At 38.4% G+C, this 22,289-nt stretch overlaps 1 protein-coding gene across 1 annotated transcript; it reads right to left on the reverse strand.

Annotated features, from left to right (window-relative positions):
* Window positions 1-4,231: 4,231 nt before the first annotated feature.
* Window positions 4,232-17,843, reverse strand: Asb15 (ankyrin repeat and SOCS box containing 15). Its single transcript, XM_036182438.1, has 9 exons — window positions 17,737-17,843; window positions 15,960-16,012; window positions 15,740-15,871; window positions 14,386-14,544; window positions 10,996-11,241; window positions 9,271-9,442; window positions 6,922-7,489; window positions 5,976-6,129; window positions 4,232-4,404 (listed from the first exon to the last, which is right to left on the reverse strand). The coding sequence occupies exons 1-9, from the start codon at window positions 17,841-17,843 to the stop codon at window positions 4,232-4,234; spliced, it is 1,764 nt and encodes a 587-aa protein (XP_036038331.1).
* Window positions 17,844-22,289: the final 4,446 nt, after the last annotated feature.

The raw sequence follows: 22,289 nt of genomic DNA on the forward strand, positions 1-22,289 counted from the left end.
TAGCCAGATGTGAGAAAACAGCCTCATGCCCTAGGCCTCTTCCATCACAATGAATGGGATACTCTCATGAGCCAAAATAAATCCTTTACTTCTTAAGCTGACAACTTTCAAATATCAAATAGAAAGGAGAAAAGTAATTCACACACAGATATATGCTGCATTGCTTTTAATGACATCCACCGTGTTGGTAATAAGGATTTAAAAATTATTTGTGTCTAACTGATATTTGGTATCATTTGATTGGGGTATCCCCAACACCCTCTCTTACCTAACAACTTCTAGTCACTAATGCTTTCTGCTTCGGTTTCACCTTTTTAGGTTCTGCATATAAGTGAGATTATGTGGTTTCTATCTTTCTGTACCTGGCTTATTCCACTTAAGGTAATGGTTGTTTAATATAACGTGCATGTTCTTGTATTATATACATGTACTGGCTAGTTTTTGTAAACTTGGCATAAATTAGAGTCACTGGGGAAGAGAAACTCTCAGTTGAGAAAATATCTCCATGTGATTAGCTTATAGTTAAGTCTGTCAGTCATTTTCTTGATTATCGATTGTTCTGAATTATAGATCAGTTTGAATGGTGCCACCCCTGGGTAGGTGATTCTGGATGACATAGAATGCAGGCTGAGCAATCCATGGAGAGCAAGCCAGTAAACAGCACTCCTCTATGGCTTCTGCATCAGTTCCTGCCTAACTTCCCTGGATGATGAGCTACAAGCTATAAGAAAATAAAACATTTCCTCCTGCAGTTGCTATTGGTTATGATGTTTTATCACAGCAATTAAACCTTAACTAAGACAATATGGCATTGCAGTAGTAAGATATATTAGAATATATATAAATACAGAAATGTGACATTAAGTGTAAATATATCATGCACATGTACTGTAGTGTATATATGTGTGTATACATGTGTAATGTTAATTTTTTAAAGAATAAGTTGAAACTGATATTGTTTTTATATATCCTAAATAATTTATGATTTAGGAGGTAAGTGCCTCCACAAGAGTAATGAGACTTAAGACCCGAATTTAGATAGGAATATCTAGTAAAAGGTACTATTAAAAAGATTAAGTATTTTCTCTGTGTCATGGCTCTCTTGTATCTTTCATGCTGTCTGATGCAGATATTAATTTTGTAAAAGCCTGCACTGAAGGGTGTGTTGCACATTTAAATAATTGTTGCCTCATCTTCTGTGTTGTCTTTCTTTTGCCTGGAAATATGTAGTCAGTTAAAATGACTAAACCATATTCTTCAAGAAGAAAAAGGTTTCAATGTGACGGTTGAATACGTTTAACCAGGGATGAAAGTAAGATTTGACTGCAGCCTATAGGAAAAGTAACCCAACATCCACTCACCTGAGAGATTATTTCCACCCTTCCCAACCCGGGTTCTCTGAATGACACTAAACAAGAGCTACAGTGACAAAAACAGCCACTTTGAGCAGCTTGGCAGCATGGGGAGATGGCACCCACGTCCCGTCTCGTCAGTGCTGAGCGGGGCCACAGGCCCCATTGTAGAATGCCTGGCTTCTTAGCTTGACCATGGGGAGCAGCTGTTGTCCTCTTCCAGATGAAGTGACACAGGAGGACAAAACAGTCCTAGTTAGATAGGAATTCACTCTTCTTTTCATCTAGCTCTCTCAAGGACAAAAACACTGGTGGAAAGGTCCAAATTGTAATGAGTTTTGGGTACAGTGTCATTTCTAATTCCTAAGATAATTTTTGTCTTTTCAACAAGTCAAGGCAATGACTTTAAAAGCCTTTACCATGTGCAATCAGTTTGTATCTTTACATTGAAGTAGTTCTTGCACTTATTTACCCCAAGTACATTTAATATCTGAAATATCAAACAGCAGACTTATAACTTCAGTTCTTTTTTCCATTTATTTAGAGCAGTATTTATAAAAAGAATAAATTTTAAGCACAAGGAAGAAAGCAAACAAGAATTATGAAATCTTGTACATGGAACATCAAAGTCCTAAGTAAGTACATTATGGTGAAATTTATATTAAAAATAACTCAAGGAAATACAATACATTAAAACCACAACACTAATTATATAGGTTTCTTTCCAGAGTGATTTATCTTTCAAAAATAACTGAAAATTAAATGCAATTCAGAAAAATTACAAACTAGTGGGATATTACTACCAAGAGAATATTCACTCAGGATAAAATAAATGTGAAAAAACACACTATTAAAATGTAAGAACAATTAAAAAATTGTTTAAATAAGTAAATAAATTTAAATAATTATCAATTTAAATACATTACTAAGCTTACACATCCAAATCAGAAATTCACCATCATTTCACCATTAAGTCACTGATTATTTATGTCTAGTTCTTGTACAGCGTTCACATTCTTGGGAATGTGTGTGGCTCTGAGCACACACTGGAAAACAAAGCAGACATGATCCTGCCCTCAGGGAGCTTCCAGTCTAGTGAGACATAGACGACCACAATACCACAGGAGCAGTGCTGGGCAGTGGCCTCCATTCCAGAGGAAGCAGTGGCTGAACCAAGATCTGCAGTGTAGGGGTCAGTTAACCAAGATCTGCAGTGTAGGGGTCAGTTAACCAGTGGGAGAGGGCCAAAGGGTGAAAAAGAGAGCTTCAGGTAGAGGGTGATGGAAACATAACGGTCCTGGGGTTTACAGTGGCTCCCGTCAAAGGGATCCAGAGACTTGCGGCCCATAGTGAAGTTTTGCTTGTCAGTGAGGAGATGAGAACAGTATGGTCAGTCTGTCCAAAGCTAATGTCAATCCATTGTAACTGTCAGACAAGTGACCTACCTGGACAACTGAGCTGACCACCATCTTGTTTTCTAGCATCCTAAGGAATAACCCCTTTTAAAAATGAAATGGTGATAATAGATGACATCCTATTAAAAAAAAAGAAGAGGACCTCATTTTTATTAATAAAACAAACTCTGGTCTTATAAAACCATAGAGTCTGGGGAGTAGCGATAGAAGACACTAACAGTGGTACTGCTAAGCGGGGTGGGGAGGTGCGGAGAGAGTTAGAGCATGGAGGCCTTGGGAGAAGTCAGGGTTTTCACCCCCCAATCATGGGAGTGATTTTCTGCAAGGGAAAGAGCTGTGTTTAAGTCTCTGGAAGATCATTCTGGAATGCTGTGTGTAGACTCTGTGGCAGACAGAGGCAGGCCAGCCAGATAAGCAGCACTGTGTTGTCTCAGGAAAAGGAAGATTACAGTCAAGCATAGAGTGGAATTTGGGGGACTGAGTAGGAAACGGTGGCTTTACAAGAAAACTCAATGGCATTTGGTGAGTTGGCATGCCGGGTGAGAAGAAGAGGGAGGGGTGGGTCAAGATTGATGCCAAGTCTTTTTCATCTGGAAACTGAATTGATTGTGCCACCATTGGACTGCAGAATGTTAAGAGAAATGTGTTTGGTGAAGGAAGGATTGAGGGCGCGCTGAACCAAAGCTGTCTTCATGTTTAGATGTCCATTACATCAGTGTCTGTCAGGTCTGAAGCATGGGAGACAAAAGGTTGAACTTCATCCATAAATGCTATAGTCCCCAGCAATACGATCACAGCTGGGAAAGTGAATGGAGTTTCCCAGAGAACACAGCATGACAGAAAAGGACAGATGACATGTCTCTAGAGGACTGGAGGAAGAGGAACAGCATAGAGAAGCAGAGACACAGAAGCCAGGGAGGAGGGCTGAGAGGGAACACAGTGAGATAGACCTCTGACGAAAACCAAGGAAGGAACAGGAAATGGAGTCAGATGCTGCGAGAATCAACAGGAAGAGGGAGTGAAAGTTGTTTACCAAATTTAGCAACCAGGAAGTTATGAGGGACTGTGAGCCGAGGAATAGAGGTTAGAGGGTGAATCTACAGGTTCACAGGAGCTTTTCTAGAACAGTGTCTGACAATAGAACAGGTTAGCAGCGGACAGGTATGGGTGGGGGTTTGAGGAAGTAGTTATTTGCTTTTTAAGCCTAGTCACTCAGTCATTGACATCCAGTTGATAGGGAGAATTTGAAGACTTGTAACAACTGAAGACAATCAATAGAAATTCAAATACAGGGTGTTGCTTGTCTTAGAAACCTAAACGACTTTAGGACAGTACATGTTCTTTCCATAGGGACGTAGTACAACTACAAAATTGTCGGTGGATTTAAATACACTTAAGAATATAAAATGATTCCAAATGACTTCTCTAGGGGAATCACATTTTTTTAAAAATATCATTTAAAAGTTATGTTAACTTTAGCTGTTGTCCATAGAGATCATACTCTTTAAATAATAAGTATCTGCGAATCGCTGCTGGGAGAGGAAGTTTCTCCATGGAGGCTGGCTGGCAGAGTCGCTGGAGCCCCATAAGTCTGCGAATTTTGAGCCGGCACAGGTGCTTTAGGGAGCAAGGATTCTCTAGAAAATAAAATGGGAAAACAATCAGAAAATCATGAAGTTCTACTGGCTTCACATTATGATGCAGATTGTTTCAGGGTAACGTGAGCAATGTTTTCCTGAAGATACACACATTAGTAGCTGATGATTTTGACCTCAATTTACTTTTCAATTAAGTACTCTAGCCCTTTCCTCATGATTTGAGCTCCAAGAGGATGGGAGTTCAGTCTGCATCTGTGCCAGGAGCCAAGTCTGCCTCCTGATGGGTGTCCAACTACAGTATGTTAACAAATGAATTCGATTTTAAACAGCCACATATTTCTCCTTTTTTAAAAATAACTAAATATTATACAGACATTTTTTTTACTTTACTTCCTCTCTTTTCTACTAGTCTTTCTGATGACTAATTATCAGTAAATAATTATCATCACTAGATGATTTCATTAATCATTCACGGTTCAGTCTGAGGCTTGATTTCAGTGTCTGCTACGCTACCTACCAGATAATAACATTTACATATCTGATGATATGCAAATGTATTTTTCAATTTCTTACTTTATAGTAGAGTTAAACACTGATGTTTTAAACTGACAAAAAGAACCAATCAATGGGCAGCACACAAGTAAATGTTGGCCCTAGACTCAGTCAGCTGGGACTAAGATCCTACCTATGTTACTGTGCCTTCCTGCCTTGGCCTCCAAATCCTGGGATTACAGGCAAATGCCACCAAAGTTAACTTTCTTTTACTATTAAACGAATGTAATTTGAAATTTAATAATCAAATATAACAAAAAAGGGATCACTTTCATTATTGAAGTGACTAACTCCTCACGTTTCTTTTTGTTGTGTTTGTGTGTGTATGTCCACATGTGTGTGGAAGTGCAAGCAAGTGTGTATGTGCGTATGTAGACCAGAAGTCAGCATCAGATGTCATTCCTTGGGGCTTTCCTATAGTTGGAGGATGAAAAGTTATCCAATATCCTTTAAATATCTTTTGATCTTCAAGTTCTTTTTCTATTTTTATTATATAATTTTCATGAAGAGGTTTTGCTCATCTATTTTGGTTACCTGTGGCATGTATAATACAAGCAAGAAAAAATGGCTTAAAAGTGTTTTTAACAAATTTCAAGGTAATTGGTTTCCTATAATCCCTTTGAAATGATCATTTTCAGGTTTTAAGGTTTCATGCATTTAGACATTTTGGACATATTTATGTTACTCATTGAAACAACTGTGGTTTTGAAACTTGAGTGGTCCTGTGTGGCCACTGAGAGTCTCTTCAAGTTGGCTCATGGACTCTTCTGACCTTGTAGTCACTGAGTTTCTTGACTGCCTGGTGTGAGCAGATGCTCCAGGTTTATTCTTATGCATTTCCTTCCTCAGATTGGGAACCATCATTTATTATTTCCTTTTGCAGGAACTGGCATTTCCACACCAAATTCTGTGTGAGAGGGATGCTCAGAACTTATGGTCATTGCTAATTGTAAGCTTTTCTAAGGATAAACACACACTCACAATCAAATTCACAACTACACATACACACAATGAACAAATAAATACACATTTAAAGTAAAGGAAATATTTGCTTTTACCTATTATTTGGCGGATTTCTGGCCATTCTCTCTGTAGTTCTAGCACAGACTTCAGTTTAGAACACAGAGGGACATAATCCATGTAATCTGTAAGGATACGGACAGTGCTGCCCACCAGGTGCTTCATCCATGGAACTGTAATAAACTCACAGAACTGAGAAAATGGATAATAGTTAATTTAGTGGTATTTTTAATATATTATACATATGATCAGTATTGCTATGAAAAGTTACTCTTTCTCTTTTTACAGGAAAGAAAATATCCCTGCCTATGGTGAACAAAAATGAATAAGAGCTGCCACGATTATTTCTTTGAACTAATAATACTAAATGCATAGTCATGGTTATTTTGGGATCAGAGTAGCATAGAAGATCCATTCTTTTTTCCCCTCTAGCTCCAATATCTCACCAGTTGGATGCAAGTGGATATTGCAGATACATTTTAAAATTGTTTGACATTCTGTTTCCAAGCCAAGAAAAGAATTAGCCTTGTTTCCTGGCCCATTTTATGCTTATCTGTCTATAGTGATAAGAAGTCAAAAATAAGAGGCATATAAATTAAATTTCAATTTTCTTTGCTTTTAACATCCTTAAATGAGTGAAATTTTATGAATTACATTGTAGATTATATATTTTACTTAGAGCATGGAACACCTTCTGGAATAGGAATAGATTATATATGCATTGGGCTATAAAACAAGGCAATACTTTTAATGCCAAAGTCATTTCAATGATATTTAATACCACAATGGTATATGTCTAGGGATAAGTAATAGGAAGAAATTTGGAAGTTTCACAAATAAATAGAAGTTAAGCAACATACTCATGATCAATTTTGGGGAGGTCAATAAATAAATCAAAAGAGTTAAAAAATCAAAACTTGGAGATTCTTGAGACAAATACAAGTTAGGATACCAAGCCAAAATGAAGAAAAGGGTGCAACTTACTGGGATATCTTTTATTATACAAGATGTCCATCCTGGCAGCCCCTCCTCCTCTATCTCTGACCACACGAATGAATTTCCAAAGATGTCTCCATGCATGCAGTCAAAGCACAGCTCCACTTGGTAACCATTATTCAGCAGGAGCCTCAGCATAACCTCATCATTTAGGGCATACTGGATGGCGCTGGGGAAACGAGTGTCATTCACGTACAAATAGCAGTTGACGTTAGCTCCGTAGGAGAGAAGCAGCCGGACGATTTCGTGTCTATTGGCCCTCACGGCTACAAGCAGACAGTTGAGGGGATCTAAGTTGGGGTCTGCACCTGCGGCTAGAAGGACTTCTGTGCAGTGGATATCATTATTAGAGACGGCAAAATACAGTGCAGTCTTTCTCTCATCATCATAGTTCTGGGAAATGTGATCAGCAAGCAGGGCGTTGACATCAAAACCATTATCAATGAGCAGTTGGAGGCACTGAGCATTTTGTCCATCTGCAGCTGAGTGAATTGGAGTTAGACCACTCTTCCGGATGGCATGTCTGGATGTAACTGGGATGAGGTATTTCAGAGCACTGCAGCAAAGAAACAACTCCTTAAATACCCCTTGCATAAAGAAAACCAAATAATTAAATAAAACTTTCTCATCAGAGAAGTGAATTCACTTTTGTTTGTTTTCTATATTTCCTCTATGTAACTCTGTATGTGCTTGTTTAGCCTTTGCAAATCAAGATACTTCTGTTTATTTTATTATTTTAAAGGTTTGTTTATTTATTTATTTATTTATTTATTTATTTATTTATTTATCTATTTATGTGTTATACAGTGTTCTGCCTGCATCTACCCCTGCAGGCCAGAAGAGGGCACCAGATCTCGTTACAGATGGTTGTGAGCCACCATGTGGTTGCTGAGAATTGAACTCAGGACCTCTGGAAGAGCATCCAGTGTTCTTAACCTCTGAGTCAGATACTCTTGTTTAATTTAGTTTTCCATTCTAAAAACTCCCAACCAACATACTGGATCTTACATGTTTGGTTCTAGGTTTGAGTCCTCAGGACTCACCACTTTACAGTTCTGTCTCTTAACAATAAAGTTTGTATAATCAATAGATGTGATTGCAAAAATGCCAAAGAGAGTAAACTCTCCTGATGGCATAGAAACACACTGCATAATCCTGACAACTAGAATCCATGCAGTCTTGGAAAATGACCTTGGACAGCATAAATCCAACACTTTCCTTTAAAGATGAACAGTATATAAAGGCTTAAGACAGAACAGTACTTGTCCAAGGTCATAAACTCCATATGAAAAGAAGGGATAGAGTTTTAATCTTTTGATTCTTATTCTTTCTTTTTCATTGATTCCTAAGTCATCTATTAATATTGCCCATGTACTTCTTGTCTCCTATACAACTCACAAGTGAATTCTTAGTGAAATAAGAATCTTTAGTTTTCGATCAAACTTGCATCCATCCAGATGAAATAACTGTCCCTCGCTCATGTTTCAAAGTACATGTGATGAATACTTGTGAATTTCACACTTCACTAGCCATTTAGACATTTGTGAGAGCCACAAGCAAGGATAACTTGATCTCCTGTGCCTAATTCAAAGCTATCATGTGTGAATTTATGAACACTGGGAGTAAATCCAGGTAAACGTTAACAACATGTCACTTCGCATCAATTATGCGTCATTGGTCCCTTAACTTCGCCAATGTAGCCAGCAGATATAATACATCCTAGCTATTTCAAAGTTTTTGAACTCATAAGATATTGTAAATTTCTTAAGGCCATTGTCTCTTGGTGGATAGTTTAATATGATTCTAGGCTTCTATTACTATGTTGATTATAACATATTTATTTTATGGTTGAAAAGTCCACTCTACTGTTTGTGTGGGAACAGGAGATCTAAATTTATAATGAATCTTTTCTATCCAATAATATATTTGCCATTTGCCTTTATAGTATTACGTACATCCTGGCAATGCTAGGAAATAAAGTACAGTGTTGTTACAAATTCTAATCCTCAGTCAATGGCAAATTGTTTAGAAACTTTATAGCCATTTGTTGAACTATTTTTTTTTTTTTAACACTGAAAGACATTCTTGCCAGTTGGTGAAGATTTCTCAATTACAACTTTATTCCTCTTCAAGGAATACTTTTTATTCAAAGAACAGTATAAATTCATTCTGTGAAAATCAAAACTATAGAATGAAATAAGAAAAGCTATCAAATCCATTCCAAGCATTGAAATACAAAATGTGCGAATATTTCCCTTTGAGGTTTTGGGAGCATCATATATTGTGAGACGGTATTATACACACAACTTAAAGTGATCACCTCAATGTCTTACTCACAGATAATGTCCCTCATAGGCAGCTCGGTGTATTGGAAGATGTCCTGCTCTGTTAGGCACGTTACCGCTTCCTCCATATTCCAGCAAGAGGGAAATGCAGTCAGGGTTTCCACTTCCTGCGGCCTCAAATAACACAGATGCCCCATCATCTGCCAAAGCAAACACATCTCCGCCTGGTGGTGTAAAGCATGTGGCTTAGATGGCTGAGCAGTGTTAAGTTAGTCTGTTAAAGTCATCTGTTAGCTTCCTTTCTGGTTAAAGCTTAACAATTTTGTGGGGTTTTGTTGTTGTTGTTTTTTTAATAGTTTCAATAACAGCTAGGCAACATGTTTCATTTTATTAAACTTTCAGGGATAGGGAGTCACAAAAAAAAAAAAAAAAAAAAAAAAAAAAAAAGATTGAAAACAAGCAGGTTGTCACGCTGGATGCATGCTTCCAGACATATGATCATGAGACTTTAATTTGATGATAGCACTCTTTCAGTCCAACAAATGTCTATGGATACTCATGAGTTGCAGACACTGTGTGTGACTCTAAGCTCAATTAGTTGGACTGAAGGAGCCTAACAAGCAAATGAAGATGGAACTAGAGGACATACAGTATATGACATTGGAGTGAGAGCTTTAGCAGGGTCATACTGGAAGGGAAGAGAGCTGTCTTTGATTATGGATCTGCTGCTTACTTCATGAACCAGGATAGGGGTTTTAAGTGCCTCTATTTCTTCATCTGTAAACTATTGTAGTATATTTCTAGAGGTTATGTGATAATTCATTAAGTTACTTTGGGAAGCATAAAAATGCTAATTTTTACCCATACAAAATCCTTTGGTGATCCTGTAGTTCACTTATAGATGAGGAATCTGGGGCCTGGGTGCTTAACTAGCTCGACAAGGGTCTCATAAAGAGTAGGTGAAGCTAGGAGCTAGCAGTTGAACTTCTTCATCCCTGGTTGTACAGGTGAGGCATTTTGAGGTCTCAGGGGTAGAAAATGACACCATCTGTTGGAGAGACTTAGGAAATATTTTATGAGAATGTCTCAGGAGACTGACTTTGAATTTTGTGGACTGTTATTCCAACTGAGAGCAAGGATCAGATCTAAATTGAGGCAGAGAGAATACCCACATTCTATTTTTCTGGAGTGGGGCATACAGGATTGGAATAGTGAAGTATAAGCCTGAAAAAAATCAATTCTAAATAATGCAGTTGAAGCGGTGTCTTGAGTGGAAGACACCACTGAGGGTGTACTTGAGGGAGAGGAATTCAATTGTAGTATGTAGTATGGATTCTCTGACAGGCAGAGTGAAAACCCTGAGGATAGTTAGCAAATGCTCACATGGTTCAGGGAAGATGGGAAAGACCTGACCAAGATTACAAGACAGATGGCAACATGAAGACCAGAAAAACTTCGGTATTTTGGTTTGGGAAAAAAAGTGATAGAAGATTCAGAGGTAGTTCTAACCTCTCAGTCCCAGTGGAGAGGGATTGTGACATCAACAAGTGGAAAAAGAGGAGGAACTCAGTAAAGATGACAGTGAAACCCTTCCCACCAAATCTATATGGAAACTAGGCTGTCTGGAATGAGCAATTAGGACCGGTCTCGCAGATCTCTACAGGGCTTTGGTGGTGGCTTAGGGGTTTGATGAGGGGCTAGGACTTAAAGTCTCACTCATTTAAATTCAAGAGAAAGAGGAGGCCATGAGCAGGACAGAATAACACACTTCACATACCTTTGTGGATCAGATGTTCTAACACATCATAGTGGCCATACTCAGCAGCAACTCCTAAAGGTGTGACTCCGAATCCATCTCTCAGGTGGACGTTGCCTCCGTGGCTCAGCAGTAGGGCTATAATATCTTTTCGGCCTTGCTTAGCTGCTTCATGCATTGCTGACCATCGCTTGACACAGGGTTGGTCAAGGCTGGTGTTGTATTTTATCAGGGCAGATACCATGTCATAGGAGCCCTTTTTTATAGCTTGAAATAATTTTTAAAAAGAACAGGAATATTAACATGAAGTTGCTGTATCAACATGAGTACTTTATATGGAGTTAAACTAATATCAAAATAAGTATAAGCTATTCTATTTCTTGTATAAAAGGATATTTTATTTCTGATGTGCTTTCTCTTTCTCATACCCAAATTCATACTAGTAAGGGTTAAGTCTTCAAGACTCAGAGTGGGTTAAGAATTTCATGGAAAATGTTTATCATCAAGATTAAATTTTTTGTGTACTCATTCCAAACATCAACCTCTTTAAAAAAAAAAAAAAACAGAAACAACATACTGTATGGTTGTACAAATTAAATAATGTATGTTAACCATTTAGTATATTACCCAGTATAAATTATGAACACAGTAAGTTATTTTTAGTATCAGTATCATTTCTAGGACTCTGGAGTTCCATATATAAATATCTATCAGGTTTGTCCCCCATAGAAACAAGCATTATTTTCCCCACAAAAGATAGTATTTGTCAACAGATTGTACTTCAGACAGTCAACAGGTGAAGAACTGGACCTTGCCCCAGATGAGGGAATTGAAATTCATCTCCGCCTCCTGTACCTCGTGTTGGTAACTGTTCATTTGCCACTGTGGTTCTGTTTGGGGTGCCTTGCCCTATCCTAGCTGCTGTCACTGCAGAGAGGAGTGAGCCCGATTTTATCTTAGTGCTATTGTTTCAAGGTTATTAATTTTGAGGGAAAAATAATCTCACAGTAATGAGGCTCCTCCCTTTAGGATCTTGTCCTTCTGCTTCACTTGTGAAACATACTTGTAGCGAGATTAACTTCTTTATGAAAAAACAACAGTGTATGTAGGGAATCTTCAACTTAAACTAATTTCTTTAAATTAATGTTTTCACCTCTTATTTAATGCTTTGGAAGGATGTATTTTCCATAGAAATAATGATGCCAATGTGTGTGGGGGGAGTCATCTTTCAGAGATAATCCAGAAAGACAATCTAAACTATGGTTCTCAACTTGTGGGTCACGACCCCTCTAGGGGTCACATATCACATATTAACATTGCAATTCATAACAGTCGAAAAATTATAGTTATGAAGTAGCAATGAAATAATTTCATGCTTGGGGGTCACCACAACATGAGGAACTGTATTAGAAGGTCACAGCATTAAGAAGGTTGAGAACCACTGGTCTAAAACAATAACCAGTTGAAGTAATTAAATCTATAAGGCATGTTATTAGTTTAATATAGTTAGTGATAAAATATGAACTTAAAAAATAAAATATGAGCTTATATATACAGTTTTATTCTTAGTATTTTACATATACTTTACATATAAGTTCTATAGAATCTGCAAACCACTACTTTATAATTGCTTAATATTACTTAAGAATTCCTTGGAAATTTATGGTTTTCTGGCATTCCATTTTTATTTCCAATTTGTCATTTTCTTCCTTTTTCTGAATACATGAGTTTCATTCACGCAATTTACCGCTCTGAGTGATTTTCTGACTCATAAGACACACAGAGAATGGAGTTCTGAGACATCCAGGTGTGGACTGAAAAGATAATAGAGGAAACAGACAAGGAGGGTGTGCTTTGATTTGAGAGAAAGGAACTTACAAATTGAGAAAAAAGTGATGTGAAGTGCTGTATGAATGTGGAAAGTTGTAGAGAATGGAGGCCAGTAGATCTGAGACCCCAGGAAACAGTTCCCAGAGCTTCTTCCCCACCTTGGTCAGAGGAAGCATGACTACCCAGCAGAAGAAAGGTGACATCACATCCCTTGGATGAGCAGAGAGTCCATCCAAGAGCAGGAAAACCCTAGTAAATGTCAGGTCACCACAAGTTGGATACCTACCATTCATCAAGGAATGGTAACACGACTGTGATGCATAAAGCATTGCCAATCAGAGCCAGATGGCTGATGGGGAGATCTAAGGTTATTTTATTTTTGCCATCTGAGCATACTTCATAAATAGATACAAAGATGAAGAATTAAGTTAAAAATTATCAAAAATGGAGTTACATGGAACAAGGAACATTCCCCCTCTTCTCCCTCCTTTGCAAGTTAATGAACCATGAGTAGCAAATTTCTAAGTAGCCCCAAAGCAAAACTGTTAAGATGACATGGATGATCCATTTTCTTATAAAACTTAAAAGTCCTATTGATGTCTCCATATTGCTAAAGACAAATTCAGGGAATTAAGTCAGATGCAATGACTTTTTTATTCCTTTAATTTAAGTATGCACCTTCATTGTAGCATTTAGGTTAACTGTCCTCTTACACTTATCTAACTCTCTTACACATTTCAAGCAAAAGGTTAATCAGTATCTTTATATACAGAATGCCCAGCAAAGTATCTGGCTTTAATATGACTTCTCTTTTCCTGGGCAACCATCATACGTGAGGATGTGAAACCCATTATTATAGCCTCCAGCCAAGGTATAAGTCTACAGATCTCAAGTACCAAACCCCAGATTCTTATTCCATCCTGTGTCCTCCAGAAAATGCAATGCTATCTTGGGTTATAATACACACACACACACACACACACACACACACACACACACACACACACGTACGTATGTGTGTGTATATATACACTGCCAGTCTAACCTCTTTCTCTTCAATCAAGAAATTCTTGCTCAGCAGTTATAGAGGACATGAGCCTGAGAAGCTGACACATGGCAAGTTGTGATTCCCATTCTTCCTGCACAGTGTCACAGGTGGCCGCTCAGTGTCTCTCACAGAATGTCCTCTTTCCTTCAGTCTTGTTTGACTGTTCTGATGTGGAACCGATATTCTGCTGTTTGTCATCACCTTTATTCCCCCTTCCTCTGTGAGCATCTTGCACACACAAGCATCCTTTTCAGTCTGACCCTACCTGGAGGGCATTCCTTTAGACGTGACACCTTGTCACTGAACGTTAGGCCTCTCCTTGTTATCTCTATATTTGAGAGGTACACTGTGTGGCTATCCTTCATGATACCCTTTGCAGGACAGCATAATAAAATTGATGGGCTGGTGAAATAGGGCTGGGATCCTGGAAACATTGGACAAGGGAAGGCATTCAGGCAGCCAATTATAGCCAGTGTACAGTGGTTTCCAATAAACACTTGATAAATATTTGTTTCAAATTACACAATACTTACCAATCAGAAGAGGTGTCTCTCCTTTGTCATTTTTGGTGTTGGGCCAGACCCCTTTTTCTAGCAACGTCTTGACATTTTCCACCAGACCAGCTTTGACTGCCAGAGTCAAGGGTGTTTCTCCATCATAGGTCTTGAATTCCCAGACTGTCTTATAGGAAGCTGAGGTGTAAAAGCATTTTGTTGAGAAGTTAAACATATTTGCTTATGCAATTTATGTAAATAAGAATTACCTAATATTATACACATAATATTGAGTGAAGTTATTAATGATAAATGGAAGGATAAGAGAACATATGATATAAAGATTACCAAAGGACAGCAAGGACCAGCAGACACACATAGACTTGCTAATCCAGTTGACAGCTAGGAAACCAACACCTAGGCTTCAACAAGTTTTCCCTTAAAGTATGTTACTAATTCTCATTTCTGAATACATTGTAAATCAATTCTTCAAGCCTTTTAAATATGTAAATTGTATATGAGATTGATTTTGTCAAATGAAGAATGTAAATGAGAAACATATTTGAATGGATGTCTCAGTGTGTTGCAGAAGAAATATCATCATTGCCATCTCTATATGTTAGTCTGGTCATCTATCTCTCTACTTGGCTAGCTAAGTATCAACTATTTTTCATTGCTCAAAGTACAGAACTAGGAAGCAACACTGAAGCTTAAAAGGTAAGACATTCTTATGTATTCTATAAAATGCTGAGACGAGCAAAAACACTTAAAACAATGTGTTGATTTATCACAGTGATGTTTACATTATGAAAAGGTTAATGTAATATAAAGACAATTATTTTATTTATTATGACATATAACGTATACAACAATATATATCCTTTTGGAAGCTAGATCAAGAATAGTTGAATGTGAAAAATTTTAAATTAACTCTTATAAATCTTTTATTTTTTATTTCTCTATTAATGTGTATGTGTGTGGGTATGTGAGTGTATACTATGTGTGTGCACGTGCCTGCTCAGGCCAGAAGAGAGTGTTGGATCCCCTAGAGCTGGAGTTACAGGTGGTTGTGAGCTGCCTGATGTAGATGCTGGCAACCAAACTAGTGTCATCTGAACGAGTAGCAAGTGCTCTTAACAAGTGCTGTTCTATTTCAATCAACTAATTCGTGACCTTAGAAACACTTCGATCAATTACAGGTGGTAACACTACCTTTCTGCCATCCTGTACCACATTCTTGGGTGAATGGATGCAAAGGCTGAATGGCACATGCCACAAGTTGTGTTAGTCTTTGATTCTGCTTTTTTGTTTTTGCTTGTTATGTGCATTTGGAACTCCTGCAATGAATACATTTTTCCTCTAGTTTTGTACAAAGGTTGTTATGTTTTCTTACCATCCAGAACAGTCTCAAGTATCTGCTGAATGGGTTGAACAACAGCTACATGTAACGGGAACCATCCTTTCTCATCAGCTTCATCCAGAGCATATTTATGTTGCACATACTCCTGGAGCTCAAAAATGTGACCTACATGAAATGTATGGATTTATTACACACTGGCCCCAACAAGGAGAACTGTCAGTTCCACCTCACTGTAGATCACATGCCCACTCACCTTGCCTTATGGCCTCTACAAGCTTTCTGTTTTGATCACTTAGTGGTACCAGTCTAACAGAAGAAAAACAAAACAAAAGAAAACAATCAAGCCATATTATACTAGTGATGTATTTTAAGGATCTGAACAATAAAAGTGAGTTTTAGTAAATATCTCTAATAATCAAAATTTGCAAAAAAATCATATAGCTGATTTTCTCCACTTTAAATTTCCCAGGAGTCAGAGAAAGAGTATACTAGTGAAGAGAGCAATACGATATAGAGGGTAGAAGGGGTCTCTCTAAACGATAGAAATGGAGGATATGACTGGAGTCAGAGTTACAGGCTTGGGTGCAGATCTGACTTCATGGCCCTGGGAAAGTCCATTAGCCTTTCTGGATGCTGGTTGATTCATCTGGGTGGGGTGGGAAGATCGCTAAGACTCCTCCAACTTTCAAAACTATGTGCTCAACAAGTGCTACTTGGTTCTTAGTAATTGCTGAGAGACACTTGGGAGCTCATGGCCCACATGCATGTTAGAAGTATTTAATCAATTGATTGGTAGGTAGAACATTTACTGAATATACTCCCAGTCAGTGGCCCAGCAGATCAAGAGTTAAGCTCACATGGCAATTATCTGACACTTACGCTTCTTAAATGAAAACATGATCTTCAGAACAAAGGTATTAGCTCTGTTAAACAGAAACATCTGCTAAGATTGTAGGGTTCTGAATGCTGTGTGGGGAGCTCTGAGGTTCTAAATTTTGTTGGAGGTTTCAGTACTATGAAAAAGTTAAACACCAGAAATTTTATGTAACATGCATACTTTTAAAATTTAAAAGGCCTATACAATCTGAAGAGAAACCAGAGTATTACGTGTTCACTTTAAAAAATTCAAGAGCAGAAGAGTTGGAGAACTAGTTAGTTGGTCAAGTGCTTCCTGCATAAGCATAAGGACCTGAGTTTAGATATCAGCACTGGGGATGTAGATAAGAGGATGCCTGGGGCTTTCCCAGCAAGACTGTCTAGCTGAATTCCAGGTTCACTGAGAGATCCTCTTTTAAACAGAAAGTCAAGAGAAAACCACTCAGTATTGATTTCTAGCCTCACTAGAGTTGTGTGCACCTCTGCTCATATCCGAGTAAGAACACACACACACACACACACACACACACACACACACACACAAGTGCATTGCACACACAGCTCACAAACAATAGTTTCATAGAGTGAGTATACTCACAAGCACTACTAAGTTCCACACTACAAAATTCTAAGCATGAAAATAGAATGTAAAGGTAAGCTAAGGTCTATTTTTTTCATTATGTATCATGTATAACAGGAATTTATTTTTGCAGTTTAAGATTCTGTAGCTACAATTTTGTAATATCAATTTTATGAATGTTTTAATGTGTCTACTCACAAAGGTTAGTTGACAAGGTGGCAGGATGTGCTACATACAAACCTTTGTTTATTTTATGCTGTTCTTACAAATTTGTTCTAACTCTACACATTGTCCTTCTTAACTCCATATTAATTTAGAATATAGGCAATTTTCAAACAAATTCGGCTAGGAATTCACCACTTGGAAAATTTCCATTTTCTACATGAGATGCATATTTGTAGATCATATTATTAAAATATATGCATAATTGACATTTTAAAATTGTTAGACTTCATACCAGAAAAAGAGTATGTGTATCGTGGGGGGAAGTAAGCATTTTTATAGAGGAGGAGTGAGCCTCACAAAATGAGTGTCACACAGAAATCTGTTGAGAGCAGATTGGTTAGAATATTACCTTTCAAGATGGAGTACAGCCTGGCTTGCTTCAATGGATTCCTGAATACAAAGCTGAATGTCATAACTTGCAAGATGGTCTTCATTAGGGTCATCATTAATATCCATATCTGCAAGTGATTTTGAAATAGATGACTTCTTATTCTCAAGGGATTCAGAATAATTTGTACAATTAACATAACAAATGCAAAATGAAAAGCAAAGTATATTTGATTCTCCTTGGTACAACATACAAATAACTAAGAACTTAATCCATGTATATGGAAACTCGATCTTATTAACTTCAGATGTTCACTTGAAACCTTTAATTACCTACCCCTTGAATGTCTTTGAACTTTGACTTTCCAGCACTGTCTACAGAAGGGCTCCTTGTCTTTTATCAAGCTTCTAATGGATACTAACTCAGGTCCATCATTTTACACACACATTAGAACATTAGAACTCAACTGCAGGAGAAGGGGGTCAGCAGTGGTCCTTTCAGACTCTCTACAGTTCTCAGATGTCAGCTCTGCTGCTATCAGATTACTTGACGCCAGTTATTGACCAGGGCCGAGTACCCATTAATTCCCCTGATCATGTCTGTCCACTTATCACATGCCACTGCTTTTGACTAGTCTGTCTCCCCTGAGGATAATATGTTAAAGTTAAAAAGAAAAAAACCAGAAGGCTCACTGGTTTCTTTTTTTAAATATTAAATTAGAAGAGTGAAAACCTGTCTTTAATGTTAAATCAGCTCCTTTGGTTATAGGCAGGAAGCTTAGTAAGTACAGAAGCTGAAAACAGTCCTCCAGTGCTGTGACTAAGCAATATGAAATTATCATTAGTTGGCAGTATTTCCAAACCCAGTGCATTCCTTCTGACATTTGACACAGTACTCTGCCTTTTTAAGGGGAGAAACAAAAACAAAGTCTGCAAGCAATTTGCAGACACAGTTGACATATACTGTGTCCTCTCAGTTTTCAAGGTCAAATAACTTCAAAAGACAGCTTTAAATGTGCTGATAGTCAAGGTCCCCAACCTCTGGACAGACTGCACAGAAACTCTACAACATTGTGAGGATTCTTTTCTTCATTTTTCTGTACAGAGCCTTGCCTGGTGGTGTTCCCTCTGTGGACCCAGCACTCAGGAGGCTGAGGGAGGAGGATCGGAAGTTTAAGGCCAGCCTAAGCTGCAGTAATGAGACCTTGTCTCAAAACGTCATATAACAACAACAACATGGTTCTATATAAGTAGCCTTACAACTGTTTTAGAATGGAGGAATAAACAGTGATGCTGAGAGACTGAATGTGAGTCTGAGCATACTGCCTAACACTGACATAACTGTCTCCTTGTAGGTCAATGTGCATATCTGGACTCTTCTCTGCCAAATGGTACTATTTCTTTATTTATAAATTGGTCCATTGTCCCGTGTCCATAGACTGTAACTACACAAGATCAGAGAACTAGGGTGCCTCGGTGTATAGCGAAGCACCTCTGCATGGTCTGGGGTAGTAAATGAACTAGTCACTGAGCTCGTCCTTCTCCTTATAACTGACCATTTCTCTCAAGAATTCAGTTTTTCTTCCAACTGAACCAACCAACTGCTGACTCCGTATCTGGCTTCATTTTCCTCTGGTTTGTGTTTTTACATCTGTTTCTTTCTTCACAAGGCTGTCCCAGCTGCTTTTCACCCTGGTGCCCACTGCCTCAAGCCTGCCACAGAAGGCTTCCTCCTCCAGCAGCCCTTGCTGGAATTCTCTGCTTCCTCTCTCGCCCTCTTTCTGTGACTATTTCTTCTTAAGTAACACTTCCCAACCATTTGAATTTACATGTATTCCATATCTGCTTTGCAAATTCTTCACATATTTGTGTTTTTGTTCTCACTGGACTATTGCTTTCCCAGGAGGGGGAGACAAACTCATTTCTTCCTCGAAGTGCTGGGGACCCAGTGTGTCACACATGCTAGGCTAGCACTGAACCACACCCTAGGCCATCTTTTCTCTTTTATAGAGTTTTCTTCCATATTCCCACCCCTAATTTATCTGCTCTCCTAAGTGGCAGATGACTTCTCAGTGGGGACAGGAAAAGTCTTTGACTCATTTCTAATAAGTGTGCACTGAGTTCTTCAGATAACACCATTAGATGACTCAGTTAATCCTTGAGCACTGCTGCCTTTCTTGCTGATGTAACTGTTCAGAGACTGGGTTTAAGTCTAACCCTGACTGAAATGGGGGCAAATAGTACATGAAGCACTGTATGCTCCTTAGAGGCTGGAGTCAGTCTGTGAAATGGCTTCCCAATATTTTTCAACCATCTTTTAACTATCATGAAGGCTGTTATCTGCCTGACCCAGTAATCTGGAGGCAGAGGCAGGAGGATCGTTGTGAGTTCAAGGCCAGCCAGGGTTACACAGAGAAACCCTGTCTTGAAAAACCAAAAAGGAAAAAGAGAGGGTGGGGGATGTTATCAGTCTTCTTAACTGTCTTATAGCCATAAAAAACAAACAAACAAACAAACAAAAACCTGGTGAGATTATGGGAAAACCATGAATGTCTCCAACCTACATGCTGTCTCCAGGAGTACTGGCAGTTTATGTGAGTTAGTTCGGTATAGGAGCAGTCAGGTGCCAGAACAGTCATGAAGGGGTGCACTGAGGCAGCCTGGAGGTTTTAAGACACAATGAGAAAGGCAGATAAACAGTGATTGATCAGTATTGAAAATTTGAAATGATGAGGATGACAGATCAATTGGAAATTATTAAAGAAAGAGCTGCCCAAGGGTATGAAGAAAGGCCAGATAGCATTTTGGCATAAAGTGTCTCACTTCTCAGTCTACTCTAGAGAAATTACTTAGCCCTTTCAAGGACAACATGCCACAGAGCACTTAATATTGTTCTGGAGAAGGCCAATAGTGAGAGCAGCTGCTCTTCACTAATAGCTGTCATAGAAAACAATTGAAGGAACCCCTACCCCTCGTGAGTGTGTGAGTGTGAGTGTGTGTGTGTGTGTGAGAGAGTGGTATGAGTGTGTGTGAGTGTGTATATGAGTATGTGTATGTGAGAGTGTGTGTATGCATGTGTGTGTGTAGGTAGGCCAGCAGTCAAAGTTGGGTTCTCACACTATTTTTGTGAGAGACCGTCTCACTGAACCTGGAGCTCACATTTTCACACAGACTGGCTGGCGGCCAGTGAACTCTTAAGATCAAGATATCTCCTTCCTTCTCAGCACTGAGATTACAGATGTTCACCACCATGCATGGTGTTTTATATGGGTGCTGAGGATCTGAATTCAGGTCCTTACACTTGCTCAGCAGGTGCTTAACCTACTGATCAACTTCTCAGCCCCAATATTAAGGAAATTTTATGTAAATTGATTTTATTTACAGCACAGGTTAGCCTTACTAAGGGTAGAAATGCATTTAGAGGCAAATTATGGATTCTCTGAAGGGACATGCCAACTTTGAAAAAGTTAACTCATGAACACTTTGAAGATCCTTTATGTTTTAGATAGTTAAAAAAAAAAAAAAAGCTCAATTCCAGGTTTCTAAATGCTAAGTCCCAAATGATTAGTTTTTTTAATGATTTATTTGATTTAATGATTATTTAATTTGTTAAGATTTAAGTGATTATTAATTTGTTTTACAGATGGGCTGAGTTAAATCCCAAGTTTAGGGCTGGAGAGATGGCTCAGCTGTTAAAAGGCTAGGCTCACAACCAAGTTTAGACATGGAGAAAAGGAAAGTTTGGTGACTATGAAAATTGTAGAACCTGCTTGGAAAGGATAAGGATGGTGAGATAAATCACAGAGGGCTGGTTTTGTCTCCAGAACCTTGCATGGGGCTGGAGAGATGATTGGGCGATTAAGAATACTGTCTGCACAGCTGTCTGTAACTCCAGTTCTAGGGGATCCAAACACATAAAATAAAAAATAAATAAATTACAGAAAAAAAAAAGATCTTGCAAAGCGCTTTGCATACATGCCTGTTTCCCAGTCCTTATTCTAGTTGTATGTTGTAAGTGATTATGAATCATTGCAGAGATGGAAGCTGAGCCTTATCCATTTTATCTCTCCCAGCTGATAACAGAGCCTGGGTGGAGAAGGAAAGCATGCTCTCCAAGGCCTGAGAAGCTGCAGTCTCTTGTCTTTCACAGAAAACACTTTGATCCTGTTCTTGACAGTCAGTACTTGGTGACAATAACTTACAAAAATAAATACTAGCTCCCAAAGGCACATAAATCTTTTCCTTTGGCTCTGTGCATGCGGAGGTGGGGTTGTGGTGGGCATGAAGGATGTTGTGTTGCATAGGGTTGTCTGAGGTTTCCTATGCTTTTCTTCATTTTGTACTGCTGTGGGATGTTCTATATGTTAAATGTGTTGCTCTGATTGCTTAATAAATAAAACACTGATTGGCCAGTAGCCAGGCAGGAAGTATAGGTGGGACAAGGAGAGAGGAGAATTCTGGGAAGTGGAAGGCTAAGGCAGAGAGACACTGCCAGCCGCCACCATGAAAAGTGAGATGTAAGGTACCGGTAAGCCATGTGGCAAAGTATAGATTAATAGAAATGGGTTAATTTAA

This window comes from Onychomys torridus, chromosome 3 (genome assembly GCF_903995425.1).
Source record: "Onychomys torridus chromosome 3, mOncTor1.1, whole genome shotgun sequence".
Lineage (NCBI taxonomy): Eukaryota > Metazoa > Chordata > Mammalia > Rodentia > Cricetidae > Onychomys > Onychomys torridus.

Bases quoted from the DNA above. Each gene is read 5' to 3' on its own strand.
- Asb15 (XM_036182438.1), bottom strand. From the start codon at position 17,843: ATGGATATTAATGATGACCCTAATGAAGACCATCTTGCAAGTTATGAC. The intron at 11,242-14,385 runs GTAAGTATTGTG...AATTATTTCAAG, and splicing joins AGAGACACCTCTTCTGATTG to CTATAAAAAAGGGCTCCTAT. The intron at 7,490-9,270 runs GTGAGTAAGACA...TCTTTGCTGCAG, and splicing joins GCCTATGAGGGACATTATCT to TGCTCTGAAATACCTCATCC.